At 38.9% G+C, this 19,359-nt stretch overlaps 1 protein-coding gene across 2 annotated transcripts in view; it reads right to left on the bottom strand.

Annotated features, from left to right (window-relative positions):
• Positions 1-19,359, bottom strand: part of LOC115423024 (low-density lipoprotein receptor-related protein 1-like) — a 137,234-nt gene that overhangs the window by 94,808 nt on the left and 23,067 nt on the right. For both annotated transcript variants that reach the window (XM_030139712.1, XM_030139713.1), the window contains exons 3-6: positions 12,911-13,048; positions 2,387-2,506; positions 2,065-2,193; positions 468-728 (exon numbers count right to left, since the gene is read on the bottom strand). In XM_030139712.1, coding sequence (XP_029995572.1) covers positions 468-728; positions 2,065-2,193; positions 2,387-2,506; positions 12,911-13,048 — 648 coding nt within the window. The remainder of the gene's footprint in view (positions 1-467; positions 729-2,064; positions 2,194-2,386; positions 2,507-12,910; positions 13,049-19,359) is intronic.

Below are 19,359 nucleotides of genomic sequence, written 5' to 3'. Positions count from 1 at the left end.
CCAGCAAATTCCCTGTATTACAACATGAGAATAAACAAAAAACAAAAATTTGTTCATTATTGGATCGTGACCTACACTTCTGACCATGTTTTACAAAACTTGGAGCAGTACTTTTTGCTGGCATTCAAACAAATAGACAGATGATTACATTATCTCCTTGGCAGAGGTAATAACTGATAACCTTGATTGGTCTGATACTGCTAATGTCATGCTCTTTGTTCAATTGACAACATTTTCTCAACTCGAAGGGCACTCTCATGAATGCATGGCTCCACCAAGGCTACACAGTCCTATAATTCAATAAAAAGCCCTATTTTGCAATGTTAGAAAAGGAGATTTAAAAATCTCCCTTCCGCTGACAAACAAACTCAAGTGATTACATAGCTTCTTAGCAGAAGTAACCACCAAACAGACCCAAACATTACTGTATCTTTTCATAATAATCACATCAGATTACTGTTACTCACGGTGGAGGCTGAGGGAGATGTTAATGGTGCGGATGTTGGTGACCGTTTTGAGATCAGGGATGCTGGCACACTTCAGCTGGGTGGCAGCGGGAGTGTCACCCACATCTATCCAGCACACCGTCTCCTCAGCATAGATGAAATCCATAGCCATAGTCTGTTTGGTGGTGATGGAGGGCAGTCTGGACATGGAGCCACTCAGGGAAGTGCAGCGAATGTCATGAAGGTTAGCGATTAACAGCATGGGAAGACGATCCACGGGCACTGCAGAGGTAAACAGGAAGATGAGTCAAAAGCAAGATTAGAATCAGGCTGGGGGCCATATTAATATGATGTACTCAATTAGCACATGCAGATGCTTTACTTAAGTACTACTAACTAGACAATAGTTAGTAGTACAAGAACTAGACAATATATCGTTTGAGCATCGTCATCACAATGTACATGTGCACAATAGTCACACCGTAGGTCCTGCAATGTAGGAGGTAAATGAACTCAACGTGTTCTCATTTAATTTCAACCTGGGTACCTGACACACACTACGCGCAGTGATCCACCAATCACAATCATTCTTAATCAGTTTGCCAAAGCAGACCACGCCCCTGCACATGGAGTGAGTCCCTGATAAAAACATTGAAAAATGAGTGACTTGGAGCCAAAAAGAAAAGTAACGTTAGTTATCTGGAATTATTTCAGGCACAAGAAGGATGATCCTGAAACACAGGTTCTGTGTCGACAGTGTCTTGCACCTGTTGCCACAACGAGAGGTAACACAACTAATTTGTTTGACCATTTACGTCAGCGTCAAACAGCTTTTATATCCTCCTGGGTATTTTTTCATATCGCAATATATATCGCAAGGTTAAAAAAATCGCAATGTCAGTTTTTTCCAATATTGTGCAGCCCTACTAGTACCATGTTTGCAGAGTTATGCAAGTAAGTATAATTAGCAAAATGTACATAATTATGAAAAAGTAAGTGCCTAAAAGTAGTTATTGTGCAGTAAAATTGTCCCTGTCAGAGTTTTACTATTATATATAATGGTTTTGGATTCATATTACTGCTTTAAATATTCATGAATGAGCTCAGTTGAACAATTTTACAGACTTCTGGCAATGCATCATATTCTGTAAGCCCATCATATGTTTGTGGTATCCTGTGAGAGCCATGTATCTCTAAAAAGTAAAAGCAAAGCTTAGGGGAAAAAGGCCTGTTTTTAGCTTTGTGTCAATGCATTTGCCAGCAAATCCAAGAGGGTTTTTGAAGACTTTATTTAGCTTAAAGAGGATGATTTGGGTTTCAGTGGACAGTAAAATTTTAATCCAAAAAGTAGCTAAAGCTGTCAAGCAAATCTAGCGGACGAAAAACTACAATATTTGCTTCAGTGATAGTGGTGGAGTAAAAGTATAAAGGAGGATAACAGGGAAATACTGGGTTAAAGTACTAATACAAATCTTGACATTCCATCAGTGTGCATCAATCTAGAACAGAAGCATACAAAACTAGACATCTTCAACTGAACATTTTAAAATCATGTCTCAGTTTCTATGTAATGTGCCTTTGGTTTCAGTTCAACTTTATTTTTTGTGTGCATTCTCACCGTTTTTGGCTTTGCAGGAGCGGTTGTCTGGCTGCAGCAGGTAGCCCTCCACACAGCTGCAGGTGTAGGAGCCCTCAGTGTTTGTGCACGTCTGACTGCAGGTGCCGTATACACTGCACTCATTAAAATCTACCAGAAGAAAAGAATGATGCAAGTCAGTGATTAAACAAGGGGAGAAGTTGATTTACTGGAGATTTTTCATCTTCTCTATATAGTGCTGCATGCAAAATACAGACCATGTGCAGGATGTCAGAGCAATCAGATGATAGCTTTGATTCGCCTTGACCATGTTAACAATAAATCTGCAAAAGCACCCACTCACCTTTACACGTCTTTCCATCTGGAGCAACCTTGTAGCCATTGCCACAGTAGCACTTAGGCCCATCATGAGTCACAGCACAGTGAAACTGGCACCCATGGGAGGCACAGGCTGGTGCTTGTTCTAGACCAGAGAAAAACAGACACACAGAAAGAACATTAAACACAGCTTCTAATTCTTCTCAGAGGCTTTATTTGAGGGCAGAAAATCCTGGATAACAACAGAGGCTAAATGAAGCCTGTTTATGCAATTGGTTTCTTGATCAGGTTTGTGTGCAGATCAGCTGTCTAATGTTTTTTTTAATCCCTGGACAATCTTCACCGACCTATACCGTCACATCCGATCACATCTCCCCTGGGAGATCAGATAGGATTGTGGGTGTATGTGCTCATGGGAGTAATCGAGAGAAAGTGTGGGTTTGCACACGTGCGTGAGTGTATTCTGTGCATGTGACAGATGAGGTGATTTGAATGCACACGCGTTAGAGGGCCTCTTCTATCCCGCCCCCAGAGGGAACTCAAGGACACAGGCTTTTGGCAGGAAATGAAAGAGGGACATCCACACACACACACCCACTCAGTGCCCTGCATCCCCTCATCATACTGCCTATAGTGTGCGTGCATGCACATGTGTATACGTTGAAGCCAGAGCATAAATGGGGCATTGTGTCTGTCGGAGAAGTGATGAGACCCCCTTTGCATTTCGAATGAAACTTTGCTGACAGTGGCTTTAATGCCATATTACAAAAAAGTGACATTACAGTTTCTTTAAGCTTTAAATCTCAAATAAGAGGGGGTTTTATTACACTCTTGAGGTCAGGATTATAAAACATGTCATTATGTTCCACCAGGAACAAGCCTTTAATGCACAAAGGGTGGGTCTAGCCCCAGCATTAAATAAGCCAGTGTGTGAAAGTACAAATCAACTCAAAAAGGGAACAGAATATATGCAGCTAGATATTATCCCAATCAGAAGCCCTTTCTTATTTAAGAAGTGGAAATTTGTTTGTGGTTAAAGATGCTTTGTGATGCAGTAAAACTCTTCACAGGAGTTGTCAGGCTACACAAAAGTTTCCGCCTAATTATGTTGATTTCTCTGAATCAGGTGGACACTAATATTGTAAAGTTATGCTACAATGTCTTTCTTATGCATTGAATTATGGGCACATGTTAATTTAATGTTGCTTTTATATGTTGGGAGATATGAGGGAGAGGCTGAGATCAGCAGCCAGTGACAAAAAAATGGAAGCTGTATTTTGTAAGTGGAAATTTGGGCACGTTTCAGGTTTTATTTGAAGTACAAACCACATAAAGTGCAGACTGTCTGTAGAATACTTTGTTAATCATGCATTTAAATAACTCACCAAAGATTAATAATCAAATCCAACTTTAAGGACAGTGTTTCAAATGTCTACTGAACTACGTACACCATATGTGAGTGTCACTATCTCTGTGTCACATAAACCCATTGATGCATGAGGGGTTTTTTTGTATTGCAATTTGGCACTAGTGCTGTGATTGCAATACAGATACAGATATGTACAATACACACAGGGCAGTCTGGACCATAGACAAAAATCGATATAGTGTAGAAAAAAATAGCCATATGGTTAATTGATTATTTTTTCTCTGTCAGCAGTTAATTATAAGCTGTGAATATACTATTATTGAATTTAAAAGTGTCATCAAGCATCAGTTTACACTGTAAGGATATACTGCAAAATCAAATGACATTAAAAAGTATTTAGACACAAGGAATAGCTTCACTGAAGTAGAAGGCTGGTAATATAAGATATGAAATGTGATGTACAGCACTGTGCAAAAGTCTTAGGCCACCTCTAGGTGTGTCATTTCTGCAGGATTGACATGAACATACATATTTATTTCTCATTTCCTTTTCATTAGATACAACAAAAAACCCAGGAATTATGTTCACAGCCTTAAAGGTCACACAAAAAACCTGAACTAAATGGGTTCTAAAGGTTAAAGTCACTATTTAGTGTGACCCCTGTCCTCATGACAAGAAGCAGCAAATACAGTTACAAGCATCTGACGTGTTGAATGACACCTGGTATAAAACATTAGAAAAGGAATGCAATAAATCTCATATTATCTGGAAAAAAAGGGGTTAAAGACATGTTAAGTGCAAAAGGAGGTCACACTAAATACAACCTTGGTTCTTTCCTTGAAACTTTTGTTTTTACTGCCGCACATACTTTATATATATCCAGATTGTATCTTAATACAGAGACTGAAAAATGCATTTGCGTGGTCATTAGAACTTCACTAAACCAACAAAGCTAATGTTGACTTTTGCACAACAGTACTGTATGTTGTAATTATACATAATTTATGTTTGTGTTTTATTATTTTAGTGCATTTCAGTGTGACTTTGTGTCCATATCTGACTTGTGTTTTCCTTTTTAAAAGAAGCCTGTCTGAATCCCTTTTACTGATAAAAAACTGTTTTATTTACATATGTCATGAGTCACTCTCGGCACGTGGACATGTAACCAATCAGATGAAGCCCCAACTGACCCTCAGCTGCACTCTGATTAATAAGTGACGCTTTAGAGTCGACAGCGAGGTTAGTTAGTCTATTTATTGCACATAATTTCTTGTAGGCGTTAATATGCCCTTACAATAAAGTTGATAAATACTCCGGTCCAGTGCAACAACCCTTCACTTCTGCAACTTTCACTATCATCGAGTGAATAAAGTAAAACTGTTGCATAATGTAACTGCAGCATCCACAGACCACATACAGATCTACAGAGCTTAGTGTTTATCCTATATAAACAGCCTTATCAAAACAGAGAGACGATGCTACCTGATACAATTTAACATCTGAAAATAGTGAGTAATCATGGACACACATCACACATATAGTAACTGATAGTATGGCCGTAAAGAGCGGAGATTTGACCAGTGAAGGGTCCTTATTATATAAAGCCTGTGGCACTCCTGGTCACAATGACCCTTTTGTTGTGGCCTCAGTGAAAGGAAGAGTCCCCCAGCAAACACCGTGGCCCATATCGAATCCATTCACCAAGCCTCAGTGAGAGACCACAGGCAACTAAACACCCATTTAGTTGCCCATGGTCATTTTGTACACGTTTGACTGAGCTTGCTGCTCCTATAAAACAGACAAAATTCAAGGTGCAATAGTTTTGTTTAATTTGTTTAACTGAGCGATGCAATGTGAAATGAGAATATGTTATCACTTGGAGGGTAACACAAAGGAAACATTGTTTTTGGGCTGTGCAGATTCTAAAAACACTGTCTTAAATAAAATTTGACAGTTTCTGGAGTCTGACGCTGCAAATCCTTGAGTGGTTGTAACCTCACAGAGCCTTTCTAGTTGTACGAAAGCAGGAAGAGGAGAGAAAGGCAGAGAAGTGAAGACGATGTGAAAATGTGTAGAAAAGCACATAAAGACTAACGACAGCAGAAGAGAAAATGTAAACCAAAAAGAAGAGGGAAGAGAAGAGGATGGTGAGGCAAACAGAAGTGGAAACAAATGCGTGAAAGGATTAAGGAAAGAGAGTGGTTAGAGAGCTTCAGCACCAAGCAAACAAGTGACAGCAGCATGTCAGACGTTTGACCAAGGGGTTAATGAACAGAGCAAACAAATCACACAGCGACACAGTGAAGGCCTTCAGTCCTAAACAAGCATACCGAAGCCACTGATCCTGTTACTGCATGGACAGAAAGCCTTCATTTCACTAATCTATAGCTCTTCAAAGAGAAGTAGGGAGTGAGAGTATGAAACACTAGACTAGATTCCATTATAAGAAATGATACTTTTATAAACTGTTAATAATAGTATTACATCAAAAGTGTGAACACAGTTGCACAGGAGTTGTAATGTAGAATCACAGAGGCCTAGAGAAAATATGAGTCATGTAATGATAGTGACAACGCAAGGTCCAGATGACTTCTTCAGAGTGTGGTTCAGGACATGATCATGTACTGGTGTGGTTTTAAGGTGCATATAAGTAAGTGAAGTTGTTAGGAGTAAATCAAAATATGCACACAAAAAAAGACAGGAAATTAGCATTACAAAACAGAAAGATGGCAGTGTTACAGACTCTTTTTGGGTTGTGAGAAATGACATTTTTCTCCAAAATTCAAATCTTTGGCTGACAGGAAACACCGTTAACAGAGGCTGACTGAAATAAAAAGCTGGTGGTGTTGAGGTCATGGCTGTGGTTACACAAAAAATTGTCACAGCCAAATAATTTCAGAAAAAAAACACTCTATAAAATGATCAACTCAGAAGTTCATCAACACAGAAGACACCTGCACTACTAAAAACTTCATAAGGGCATTATGAGCCCACGATAAAGAACTTCTCTCTCCAGTTCTAACAGTTGAATTGCAATAAATGAATTAAATAATCTCAAATAAAACCGGCCTTTCCACTTAGTGACATTTCAGAGAAGTCATTCCTCGGACATTCCTACCTTTGTGTTCTCACTGTCTGGAGACAAGTCTACACATGTCCACGTCCTCTGTCTGGAACTGACAGGAGCCTACCGTTTTCCCACCAGGTTCAATCATACTATCTGATCCCTTGTTTTTTGTTGAAATTGAAGTACATTATATAGACTTTAATGCTGTATGTAATGCTGTATTCCTACCGATGAGTCACGTTTTTCATTGTTCATACATTATATAATCCAGAAAATGTCCCTTTACATTATTATATTTAGAGGCTTTAAATAATTTTTCTATTATGTAAGGTTCATTTGTGTCTATACACTTATAGTCTACAGTTAAAGTCACATGGGTACATTCACCTTTCATATTAACTAAAAGGCTTGCAATATCCATTTCATTATCAGATGCTCCATAAAACACAAAATCAGCCGCTACCTCAGACAAGTAAGCCCTCTCATTTAGTTAAATTGGTCGTGAAACAGTAAATCAGACCACAGGGAAATACTGATATGCATATACACGTGTTTGTGGGTGTGTATCGGAGAGGTGCAGGCAGCAGGGACCAACAATTGTGGGTAGTTGTTTGCTCATTGCATAGTCAAAGAGGGCAAAGTAACCATAGACAAACACAACCTGGCCAACAGCTTGAGTAACAAACACATGTTAGCTAAACAGTGGCGGCGTGCTGCCCTGGATGACACAATCTTTCTCAAACACAAATGTTGAAATAAAAACACACACAGTGCGCACATGGTGGCACAAAGTAGTGCAAAGCAGTGAATCTGGGAGAAAAAAAACCAGACTGTCTCAGCTCCCAAGCTCATTATTAGTTTAGAAACATTTGAAAATTTATACCAGTAGAGTATGTGCAGCAATGGTTAAAGAAGACAAAGACAAGTAATAAAACAGGTCTTATCATGTAGGATAACATAACTACTGATAATAAACTCATTTAGGTCAAGACTCGCTCATTAGTAAGGACGAAAATGTGGTCTTTCTATAAGCAGCCTATGACTGTATCTCATTCCACAGTTAGTGGGACATGAAAGACAATGAGAGCCCAATGCATGCATAAACAATAGCATCAGGCCGGTGCAATAATCAGGGAACCTTTGAAAGAAAGGGAAAGCTCTCAGGAATACTGCCATGACCCCATTTTCTCTTCTCTATCAATCAGTCACTTCTGAAGGAGGCAGGTCTAAGGCCTCACCCCCCTAGAGAGGCCCCTTCACCCACAAAATGACAGAGAAAGGACAAAGGCCTGCAGATCAATGCATAGACCCAACTTTCACCCCAACAACAGAAAAACAACATCAACTGCAACTTGTCTATAAAGGCTGCATGTTGCTAAACAGGTCTTCAGAGTATACGCTTTGCAACAGCTCCATGTGATCAAATGTGATGCAAGACGGACATGACACAACACGACAAAAATCTGCAATGGGAAATATCACCATTCATGACTGTGATGATGACATGACTAACCACTCAGTTGCCACCGAGCTGACAATGACATCAGGTAATGATAGGGAAGCTGAAGGCTAGGAGTCAACGGTCTGAATGTATGACCCATGTGTCCTCGACTCCATCAGATCCATTTAATGTAGGGCTGCATGTCAGTACAGGGCACATGGAAATAAAATGATGATCCTGATTTATTTCAATTGAGGATTTTTTGCAACATATTTATGATAAAACACATTCAGACTCCTGATGCCTTTGTCTAATGCTTTTGTCATTAAAGGTGGGGTAGGAGATGTTTTCCTGAAGCATGTTTTACTATATTACTTAAAATCCACTTCACACCCTGATTGCAACCAATTTATTAAATGCTCTAACACAAAAATAAAAAATTGAGTCACCTGTGGAACGGACAGGGCTGAAAAAACACCATCTAATCATTTTGACCGGCCCATCAAAATGACTGAATGGTGATATGTCTAGCAAACTCAGCTGTCATTTGTCCCTCCCCTACTTCCCCCTCTGCACGTACCCCTCTTCGGGCATGAATCGTGCAGGAGCTTGGAGCACTTGTACAGGAAACGAAGCCAGAGCCAGAGCTTGGCTATATTAGCTCTATTAGGATCGAAAGTTCACTAGCAAACTCTTTTGTCACCAAGATAAATCACTAGGAAATGTAACGTTTGCCAGATAGGTATGAATTGGGGCTGTTCTGCTGACAAACAGGGGGGTGTTGGAGGGGACTGAATGAGGTGCACATGGATCCATGAACTGGAGCCAGAGCCGGAGCCGGAGCCGGGCGAATTGATGCTGTGCAGCGCTCGTGAACCCTCAAGAACAAGCATTGTGCATGACAGTGTTCTGGAGGCGTGGCTTCAGGGGAATGTCTGAAGAAAAGGGGTTTGGACTTTTGAACTGTGTATTTCCAAAATGTAGTTTTTCCAAGATCTCCTACCCCACCTTTAAGATATGGATGATAGAAATGCTTTCTCTACAGGTCAAAGAGTTTTCTAGTCCAACACAAGTAGAGTCATATTTGATTCTAGTTCTTTTCCTGCCAAGTTCTAAATTTGTTTAACTTTTTATTTAACAATTGTCAACAGAAAAAATGCCTCGTCTGGATGTTTATGAGAATTAATTTGATCACCAATGAGAGCATGAAACGTTGAGCATGTTCTGCAGTGATACAAGATTCAATATTTTACCTGAAACATGGCCTTATGTTGGTCGTATCAGCACCAACTCTAGTATCTCCTAAATAAACCATACCACACACTATGAAAATGTTGAGGAAATTTATTTCAGCTAGATAAAATTCCTGAATGACCTACCTTTTTAAGCACTCTTGTCAACAACTTTGGCAGAATTACTTGGACATACTGACTGACAAAGTGTGCTTTCAGGCATCAGCAGCCAGGTATACTTACACAACCCAGCAGTTTGTGCAAGAAAACACTGGGATGCTTGTGAAAGGCCAGACCTTTCCCTTTCCGTGAAAAGGTGGGGGCTCACAAACAGCAATACCAAAAGTTCTGGACACACTACGGGTGTGTTTATGTGTGGGGTAAAGGGTGTGTTTAGGTGGGTATTAGCAGGAATGTGAGCGTATGTTTGTGCGTACATGTGAGTGCATGCGTTCAGTCTGAGCATGTCACCATGGACGTGTGGGTTGACCACTGTCTTACTGAGGAGGACAGCTGGACATGTTCACTCTGGGACACGCTGTGCTCATTATGGCGGATGACATCATCACTGTGTTGTGTAAATCCAGGTCTAGCAGCGATGACCAGTGTGTGGGATGCTAACACTGTCACCCACGCTGTACAACTGCCCACTTCATCAGGCCAACAGTCCTGCACTAACCTATCACTTTAACCAACCTGACTCATTTACTGGAAATTATAAACCAGTAGTGCATCTGTATGGAGAATAGTCATTCTGTTATGCATTTACTCTTTTACACATTTATACCAGCTGGTCTTCAGAAAACTAACAGGCCTACACAATATGAGAAAAATATCAGCGATAACTGGTAAACAGCATCACATAAATGATATCTGTCTTGCAATAAACAAATACTGAAGGGTGTCAAGTTAACCCATAAAGACCCAAACAGCCACTGGTGACCAAAACCATCTACTGATCTAAAATGTATATAAGCGGTTGATCCACTAATCCTATCAGTACATGTAAATAATTGGTGCAAAATAGAGTTTCTCATCTTTTCATGGTCATCAGATACGACCCATTTGGACGTTCAGAGGCTCCGTAGTGAACAAAGAAACACCATCATATTCTACAACACTGATTCACCAGTAAAACCCATGGAGTTGGATCAATGACAGTGGATGGAAATGCTTGTTTTTACGTATAGGTTACTGGTATATTTTCTGAAAAACTCACTTTTGCTTCAGTTTTTTTGGATTTCTGATCTAATATCCTTTGAATTTACTCTGCGTTTTTAAGAAGATCTACATGTTCAGTAAATTAAACATTGGAAAACACATGAATTTCACTGAAAATTTGCTAAATACAGAGGATAATATAATAATAAATGGTGAGAAATCACTTAAGAAAGGTTAAATCTACCAAAAAAATTCATTTGGGAAGAGTCACAAAAATAGCACTGGGTCGTTATGGGTTAACGAAACTAAGTCTAAATACTTAGTACTTTAATACCTTGACAGATAAAACCAGGAGGGAAAATCCACACACCAGCATAGCGAGTTTATTTCAGTCACAATGTTTTGACAAAGACTCTCCATTTCCATGAAAGAGTTCACTTCCTGTCTCCTAACTGGGCAGAAGGACTGACAACACTGTGTGGATAGATGAAATTAGAGTAAAAATGTCTACATAAAATAATAAGAGTTAAATCATTCTTGTCATTTGCTGTTTTTTCTGGTTGCTTTTCCTCCCTCAGATGAGATTTGTGTTACGGGATCTTGCAAGAGTTTTTTGCGGATCTACAGACAGACCTCAGACACAGAGATCGGGAGGAAATGGACTTTACTTAACATTTTAATGTCAGAATATTAAATTGATTGATATGTGGCTCATGAAAAAAGGTCTAATATCTACTTTGGTGACTCTGGAGTGAAAGATTCAGCCAAAATATGTAAATCACGTTAACTTCTCCCATTGGAACGAATGAAACAGGATGTACTGACAGTCTCCTAAAGAGGCGGGGCAGTGGACACTGATACAGGAAATGTAAAGTAGATTGTAAAGAGTAATTTCCTTGAATCATCTTTGGTTTTTAGCATTATTGCTTCTTCAGCCCTCAAGAAAAAAATTCACAGAGAAGTCACCTGAAATTACATAAATAAAACCAAATGAAGATCATTAAATTTTAATAATTGAAATACTATTTTGAACATGTTGTCACTTCATTATTTCATTGGCTTTTTTTGTCCACTTTTTTTTTTTTGCAATGTGCTCATCACAAATGTTCATATAATATAACACTAATAATGAAAATGTGACTTGTTGGTCAGGACTAAAATTTAGTCTAAGTAAGTAAGATGTAGTTGTTTCACCACTTTTTTTTTTACACCAACAGGAAGTGATCCCATTTTATTAATGGTTTGAAAGGATTTTGTGCATTTTTTTGTGTTTCCAATTTAGAGGGATACAAAAAAGATATGCTCTGGCAGACTTGCTCTATTGCAGGTCATAAAGTATTGAGGACAAAAAAAGAAAATGAATTTAATCATTTCCACACTAAAATGGTATTGAAAAAATATTTGTCATTGTAGAATAAGACGTATTGTACAAACAAAATTAATATCACTGAAATCTAGGACAGCATGAGTCATTACACTCAGTGGTTAATAATTTCAAATTAGCAGAAGAGATAAGGTGATCAGATTACAGGTATTGTTTGCCAGACCAAACCTTGATCAAGGACTTTGGTCCAATGAAACTTTTGCCTCGACTGTCAATATTTGGCTAAGGGATTTCATAACAAGAAAAGGAACAATGACATTAAATAGCAGAGCAAATCCCTATTTTGACTAGACTGGACACAAAGCTGCAGACAGTAGAAATTACAAGCATCCATCAACATGAGTTTATAAAGCTATAAACATGCAGCGCTTCACACAGCTACTGAAGAGAATCCTCTGCAGGCAGGAAGTGCATTTGTTCCTTTGTCTCCTGCAACAAAGACAGACACTATGGACCCAATATGTTCCATCTCTTATTATTGTATCGTCTCTAATTAATAGTGGAGGATTTGATGGGATTTTTCTCCAGCTGCATAAGTGCTGAATGCTCATCATTCCCACAGGGATGAGGGAAACAGCCTCATAGCCGAGCTGATTGATAAATTAATGACTTTTTTCCCCCAGAAAGATGAATTCCATTGTAAGAGCACAAGCCTAAGCGGGGCAGCTCATTAAAGGGCCTAATAGAAGAGATTATTGGATAGAGATTATAGTTTTGGGTAAGAAGACAAGAAGATGGCAGTTGTTGTAGGTCATTCTGCAGCCACAACAAAGGGCAACGCTCTTGTCTCTGTGCGACAGAGGAGATAGAGAAAATGACGATGCTATCTGCTCTGAGTGTTTTGGAGAAAGTGAATGCTTGCAGATGCGTGCAAATGCCTTTGTGTGTTCATTACCTCGGCAGTGAGGCCCCTCATCCCAGCCATCGGAGCAGTCAGGGACCCCGTCACACAACTTGCTCATATGGATGCAAACATCCGGGTCCAGGCAGCCATGTTCGTTGACAGGACACTGGTTGACCCGGTTGTGTGAGCCTGGAAAATAATCAAATACAGAATTACAAAGAATCCAAATGCATATCCTTAGGCAATGGGAACTTATAAAAAACAGTCAGATTTTATGGGATAAACAAGTGATTCATTATGAAAATAAGCACCAGAACCTGTGTCTGTCATGTCAGGGTAGTTTGTTGTTGTTTGTGTCTGTTTTCATTTTACGAGTACCTTTAGATGAGAGAGACTTTTCATCTTTATTTTTTACAATTATCATTATTGGAAATAGATCTTCCCTCTTTTCCCTTTTTTTAATTTCAAGAGTCAAGCTTCGACTATAAGCCTAGATCTGTGAATAAGAATAAGAATAACAATAACAATAACAATAAGAATGTAATGGATCTCTATAAATTAATGATCACTAGTAACACATGTATGACCACAACCTCAAAAATATTGTGAACTAAGTGGTTAAAACGTATTTGTCTCCATGTATGACTAAAGTAAGTAGCTTGTGTTTAGCCCAGGAATATTATCTCCTCTGGAAAGTCCTGTGTCAAAATCAAAGGGAAACACTGTCAACACACGCCACCACAGTTCGAGTTGGATATTTTCCTCCAAATATCCTTCCTTGTTCTCTTTTCTCTCCCACTGCTTTGGGAATGTGCCTTATTTGTGTTTTCTAGAGGCTGTTCAACACACAGCGTGCGTGTGCGGGAGGACAGATAAATCCAAGTATTTGGCTGAAAAATTATTTGAGAGCTTCACTTTCTGTTCTTTGAGTGTCAGTACAGCGACGGGTGTTTCCATCAGCGTTGAAGATAACATTTAGAAAGGTGAACAAATACCAATGGCATGAAAGGACCTGAGGGCAGATTGCAGAAGAATATAATATTATTCAGCATAAAAACGTGAGGTCTGTTTTATATATATTGACAACTACAGTTATGTCTTCATCTTGTTTTGCCAAAGCAAAGCAAAAAATGGACGTGTAAACAGGTTAATTTGTACAAATTTATGCATAAATATAGGGGTCAGATCAGCGTAAACACCCCCACAGTTCAATGATGAAGGAAAATCCAGCCATTAGTACACTGGGAATTACTGTGTACTTCAGGGACATTAATGGATCTGCTGGAATGTAGCTTTTCAGCATATGAAAAACTGAATGATCCCCCATTGTGAGCGATGGAGAGCAGAATATTATTCACATGCAGGATTTCTGTACAGATTTGGTTACAGTGCATTATTTTAGTATAATGTAGAGCAAAATAACATGTTGAAAAATGACCTGCAAAAGTGATCACTGGACACAGACTGGCAGGGAGATGTTGTTAAAAGCGGCACAAGGAGAGATTAAAGATTGATTATATATCGAACTTAAAGGGTAAAAGGACAGAACGTGATTGACTCTTGTCCAGAAAACTCTGTACCAACGTCAGATTAAAACAGTCTCATTCCCTCAGTGTCTCTTCTGTATCTCTCCTTTCAGCCCACACTGCAGAGCAAACAGTTTGCTTTGGCTGTTTTTTTGTTCTTCTTCTTCCTCCTCCTCCTCCTCCTCCTCCTCCAACCTCTCTCTCTCTCTCCTTTTCTCTCTCTAACATCTGCTGACCCATTTTAGGAAAACACTAGAAGCAGAGAAAATAAAAGTTCACCTCCTTCACAGGAAACGATATGAAGAGTTCTGCGGGTTATGCACGGCGCTGGGAGAGGCTTTAAGAAGAAGGTATCTGAATGTGTGTGAACTGAACTGCAAGTGACTATGTGTCTGAATATTAAGCAGCAAAAACGCATTTAACCCAACCTTTATCTCAGCATTATTTTTCTGTATCTGAGCAGAGACGCATTTGTATATATAAGCTATACTATTAATTATGGATGGCTCAACAACAGGGTCCTTGTATTAAAAATTCAAGTGGAAATACGACATTTTAGAGGACAGTAAAATATATTTGTGTCTTTGGTTGAAGTACAAGTGTATACTTTCCTACTCAACGAACCATTTTATGAATCAAAATGTGGATATGCATGAAAATAACATATGTGGGAGTACGTTTTTCCTATATGTTCGGCATTCCCTGAGGAAAACCACCAGCATTCCCTCCAAGTCCCCTTTATCCATCAAGGAGATTAGTAAATCACACACACAGAATAAAACGTAACACAAATTACAGGCACACAAGTGCTTTAAAGCGACAAAAGCTTCCATAATGATCCCACCACAGCAGCCTGTGTGGAAATTGTGCCACATTTGAACAGTGAATTAGCTTCTAATACATCTGGCTTAGGGAGAAGGAGAGCGGTTCTCCCATCAGGGGGATGCTAGCACATTAGCAGCCCTCCTACAGCCTCGGCCTCTAAGCCAGTCTGATTTACATTCAATAAACTGCCAACCCGGGGATTTCTACATAAACTGCAGAAGCAGGAATAAACAGCCATGCGCACTGGAAATGAAACTCTGCCAAGGATTTAGCATTTGTCAACAGTTTCCTCTGAGTCAAAAAGACAAGTTATACTCAAAGCCACCTGAATGATACCCACTGGACAAACCATCGAGTAGATCTGAAAATACACATACACGTATTAGCATACATAACAGGGCCTATGTGTCCTCAAATGCAACACACTGGGGTCCATTCATGCGAAAGTGAACATCAACATGAAAAAGTAAATTTGCACTCATCATTATTAAGTGGGCTCATTTTGTAGCTAAAGATCTCTATTTTATGTAACTGTTATCCTTTTCAAAATACCACTTGTAGAAAAAAAAGTTACTACCAATTTTATCAATTGTACTTTTTACACCATAGTCATGCCTCAGACATAAAAATATAGCTTGAATTTGACGCTAAGAATTGCATCTAAAAAATATATTCAGTCTGTCACATTTAAAAAGACCATCTGTGAACTGTTACTGAGAAATTACTCTTACACAAGTTGTAATTAACAGTGTTAGTATTAAATACATTAAATAAAGCATTGTGATTATATCTGACTTCTTTTAAAAAACATAAGTCAACATTTTGGGCGATGCATTCAATGGTAAAGAGTCGTCCACATGTTACTGTGGCAGCCTGTCCACATGTTACCACATTCTCATGTCAATAAAACAGAGACTTTTCAATATTTTACTTCAAAATGTATTTTCAGCATAGTTGAACATAATATCTAAAAGGTTTTGTCCTACTTGATATCAATTTCTGTTGAGAACTGCATGTTTTGAAAGTTTGCGTAAAGCTTAAAATATTGATGTCCGTTTCAAGTCCGCGTGTTACCGAGGAGTAATTTGACATTTTACACCTAAAACTTGTATCTCCCCAAATTTTGTTATACATAATGTTAAAGTGCTTATAAATAGCTACTCAAATATGTATAATGCATGCATATAAGTTACTCTGCTTACATGACAGAGACTGTTGAACACGAAATGTGTCCACGTGTTACTGCAGTCACCAAAACCTAGTGAGGCAACTACCAAAACTTTACTTTCCATTACACACACATACACACACACCCAGAGGATCTTCTCCAACAGTGTGCTTCCTTTCCTTCTGCTGGCCAGGCAGCAACAGAATAAGTTTTTTGAGCCACACTAACAACTGCCAACTACACACAACAGCCGAGAAGAATTGTTCGAGTTCCACAACACAGTAATACCTTGGCAGGGGCTGAATAGGGAACAGCAGCAGAAAACTAAATAGAAGGGACAATATGGAGGATTAAATAACTTTGCAGGAGGGACAATGGAGATGACCCCTGAATTCTATGCTCCAGTTTGGGAAGTTGTTGGCAGTGTATAACAATAAGCTTTCCTCATACAGGCAGTGGCCATTTCCTGCATCATCTGTCAGTGGAAGCGGAGTATTACTCTGCAAGGCTGAGGGGAAACAAGAACACGGTGTGGCTTTTATATACACGTGTATACAGTCAACATAATATCCACAAAGTACATGCAGTCTTTATATCTTCAGGATGCAATTGAAACACGGCTTTTGTTAGATGAGTTATAACAAAGATTGACACAGATACAATTCTATGAATGTGCAGTTTTGTGGGAAAAATAGGACTTATGTCTGACAATCAAGTTTTGCATTTAGTATTATGGGGTGTTTTTTATTCTTATTTTCTTCTCTGAGTCTCCCTGTAGTCTGACAACACACTAAACACATTTGGATCTGTACAAAATAAGACGATAACATCACCACCTCGCAGCTTACATTCCCAACCATGATCACATCATGTTTGCTCATACTTTTATTTATTCTCTGACAAAAGTTTACCTATAAAAGTATTTAAAAGGTAAAGATAAGATTTGAAAGATTATCTCCATATAAAATGCCAATAACACCCACAAATATATGGGAAGTAAATAAATCTCTACACTGAAAATTTCATACTGCAACCACAACACAATCTGGGTTCACCCTCAATAAAAATCCAAAGCATTTGCTATAAATACTCATACATAGTTGGAGGAAAAGTAGCTGCAATATAATTGTAACAGAGCATTATTTTTGAACAATTAAACATGTCTCCTTATACAGTAATAAGTATAATGCAGCATGGAGGAACAGGCTGAGTAAAAAAGGGAAAATTACAACCCTCACAACTATTAGAGGGCAGAGTGAAGATAATTACATTATTGCACTGAACTGTGATCAGTTAACAGTGATATTAGCATCTTCCTTGTATCCTCAGGGAGCTTAACCGTTAAAGCTTTTCTCAAATCTGCATTGTGATCCCCCCCCCCCCTCTCTCTCTCTCACAGTCTTATGTAAATCACATATTAAAGAAATGGGTGCTAGAATTCATCATGATTAAAACATTACAAACTATACTTCATAATACAGGATCGAAGTTAAGCTGTAATAAAACTCTTATTGCAGCCTGCCATCCAGTCTGACTTTGTGCAGACTAGAGATAATATTACACATTTCCCCTGAGAATAGTGGAGATTTATGCAATGCATCACCATGTCACCTTCATAAATTCTCAAACCCAGAATCATCCCTAAACATGCATGTGGTTATGTTATTCAGCACTATAAGCAATACAACCACTACATGAAAGACGGCCTCTCCCAGTATGTGTTTCCCTCCGACAGCTCAACCTCTGGACCCCACTGCCCCCCACCCTTCAGCTGTTGTAGTTATGCAATGACCTTACATTCGGATCCCCTGTCGATCTTTTGTCCATTGCATAAAAGCCTGGCTTTATTCTTGCTTTTCGGGTTCCATAGCAGCCCCTCACTGACTCCCATAAAGTCTGCTGTCAGCTCGAATGAATATGTTGTGCTTGGTGACAGACAGTCCTGCCCACTGACTGTCTCCCCACTCATAAGTCACACTTTACAGTAGCATGCACAACAGCACACGACTATAGCAAACAAAACAGTGAGGACATCAGCACTACAGTGTACCATACACAGTGCACAGTATAATACACAATATAGAACATTGTGTTTGCACTAGCTTCACATAGCCTGATCAGCTCACTTTGTTGAAGAACATTCTGGCTGAACCCACTATTACTCTAGTATAGAGGAAAACTCTCTGGCTTGTATTTCTTTAACTGCTCCTTGTGTGACAACTAGGAGTGAGGGTACAAGATATCATCTACAAAGAAGAGGAAGTCTGCAACCTGCTCAAAGAGCTTGTTCTAAGGCAATGAAACTGATTCTTATTTTTAAGTGATTACAGACTAATGAAGTCATAATTATAAATATTATATTCCAGTTCTGCATTTAGAGTCCCCTGAATCTTTGCAACCTCTAAACCAATCATAATCATTGTGGGCAGGTGAAGAAAATGTGCCTTTGCATAGAGTGTTAGGGGAACTAATATTGGTGAAAATTTAACATAGGAGGTGAACACCAGCATTAAAATGATGAAATTCCTTCAAAGAATAAAACAGGCCTAATTACACAGGCAAAATATTTGTCAAAATGTTCTATTCTTAACATGCAGCTGCTTTGAAGACACTTGTATACAGCTTACACAGGAAATAGACAACCGATGGCAGTCTCATTCAAGCAGATGACTTCCTGTAAGCCAGTCTGTATTCTCACCAGGAAAAACACCTAATGTTCTGCATGTTCTATGCTACATAAGAGCTCCTTTAAAAAAAAAATAAAAGAACACAGGACAGTTTGTTTTCAGGGTTTCTGCAAGCATCACCAAGTTGAATTTAAGGATATTTTTAATACTTCTTTGAGACCTTCATGAATCCAATTTAAGGTCTATTTAATGTCCATTTAAGGTATATCACATCTGAAGCATCACTGGACTTTCATGATGCTCCAGATAAATATAGAGAAGAATATTAAAAGAACGTGCTGGTGTTTGTTTTTT

Source organism: Sphaeramia orbicularis, chromosome 7 (assembly GCF_902148855.1).
Source record: "Sphaeramia orbicularis chromosome 7, fSphaOr1.1, whole genome shotgun sequence".
Lineage (NCBI taxonomy): Eukaryota > Metazoa > Chordata > Actinopteri > Kurtiformes > Apogonidae > Sphaeramia > Sphaeramia orbicularis.
This window is presented reverse-complemented; position numbering and strand designations above follow the sequence as displayed.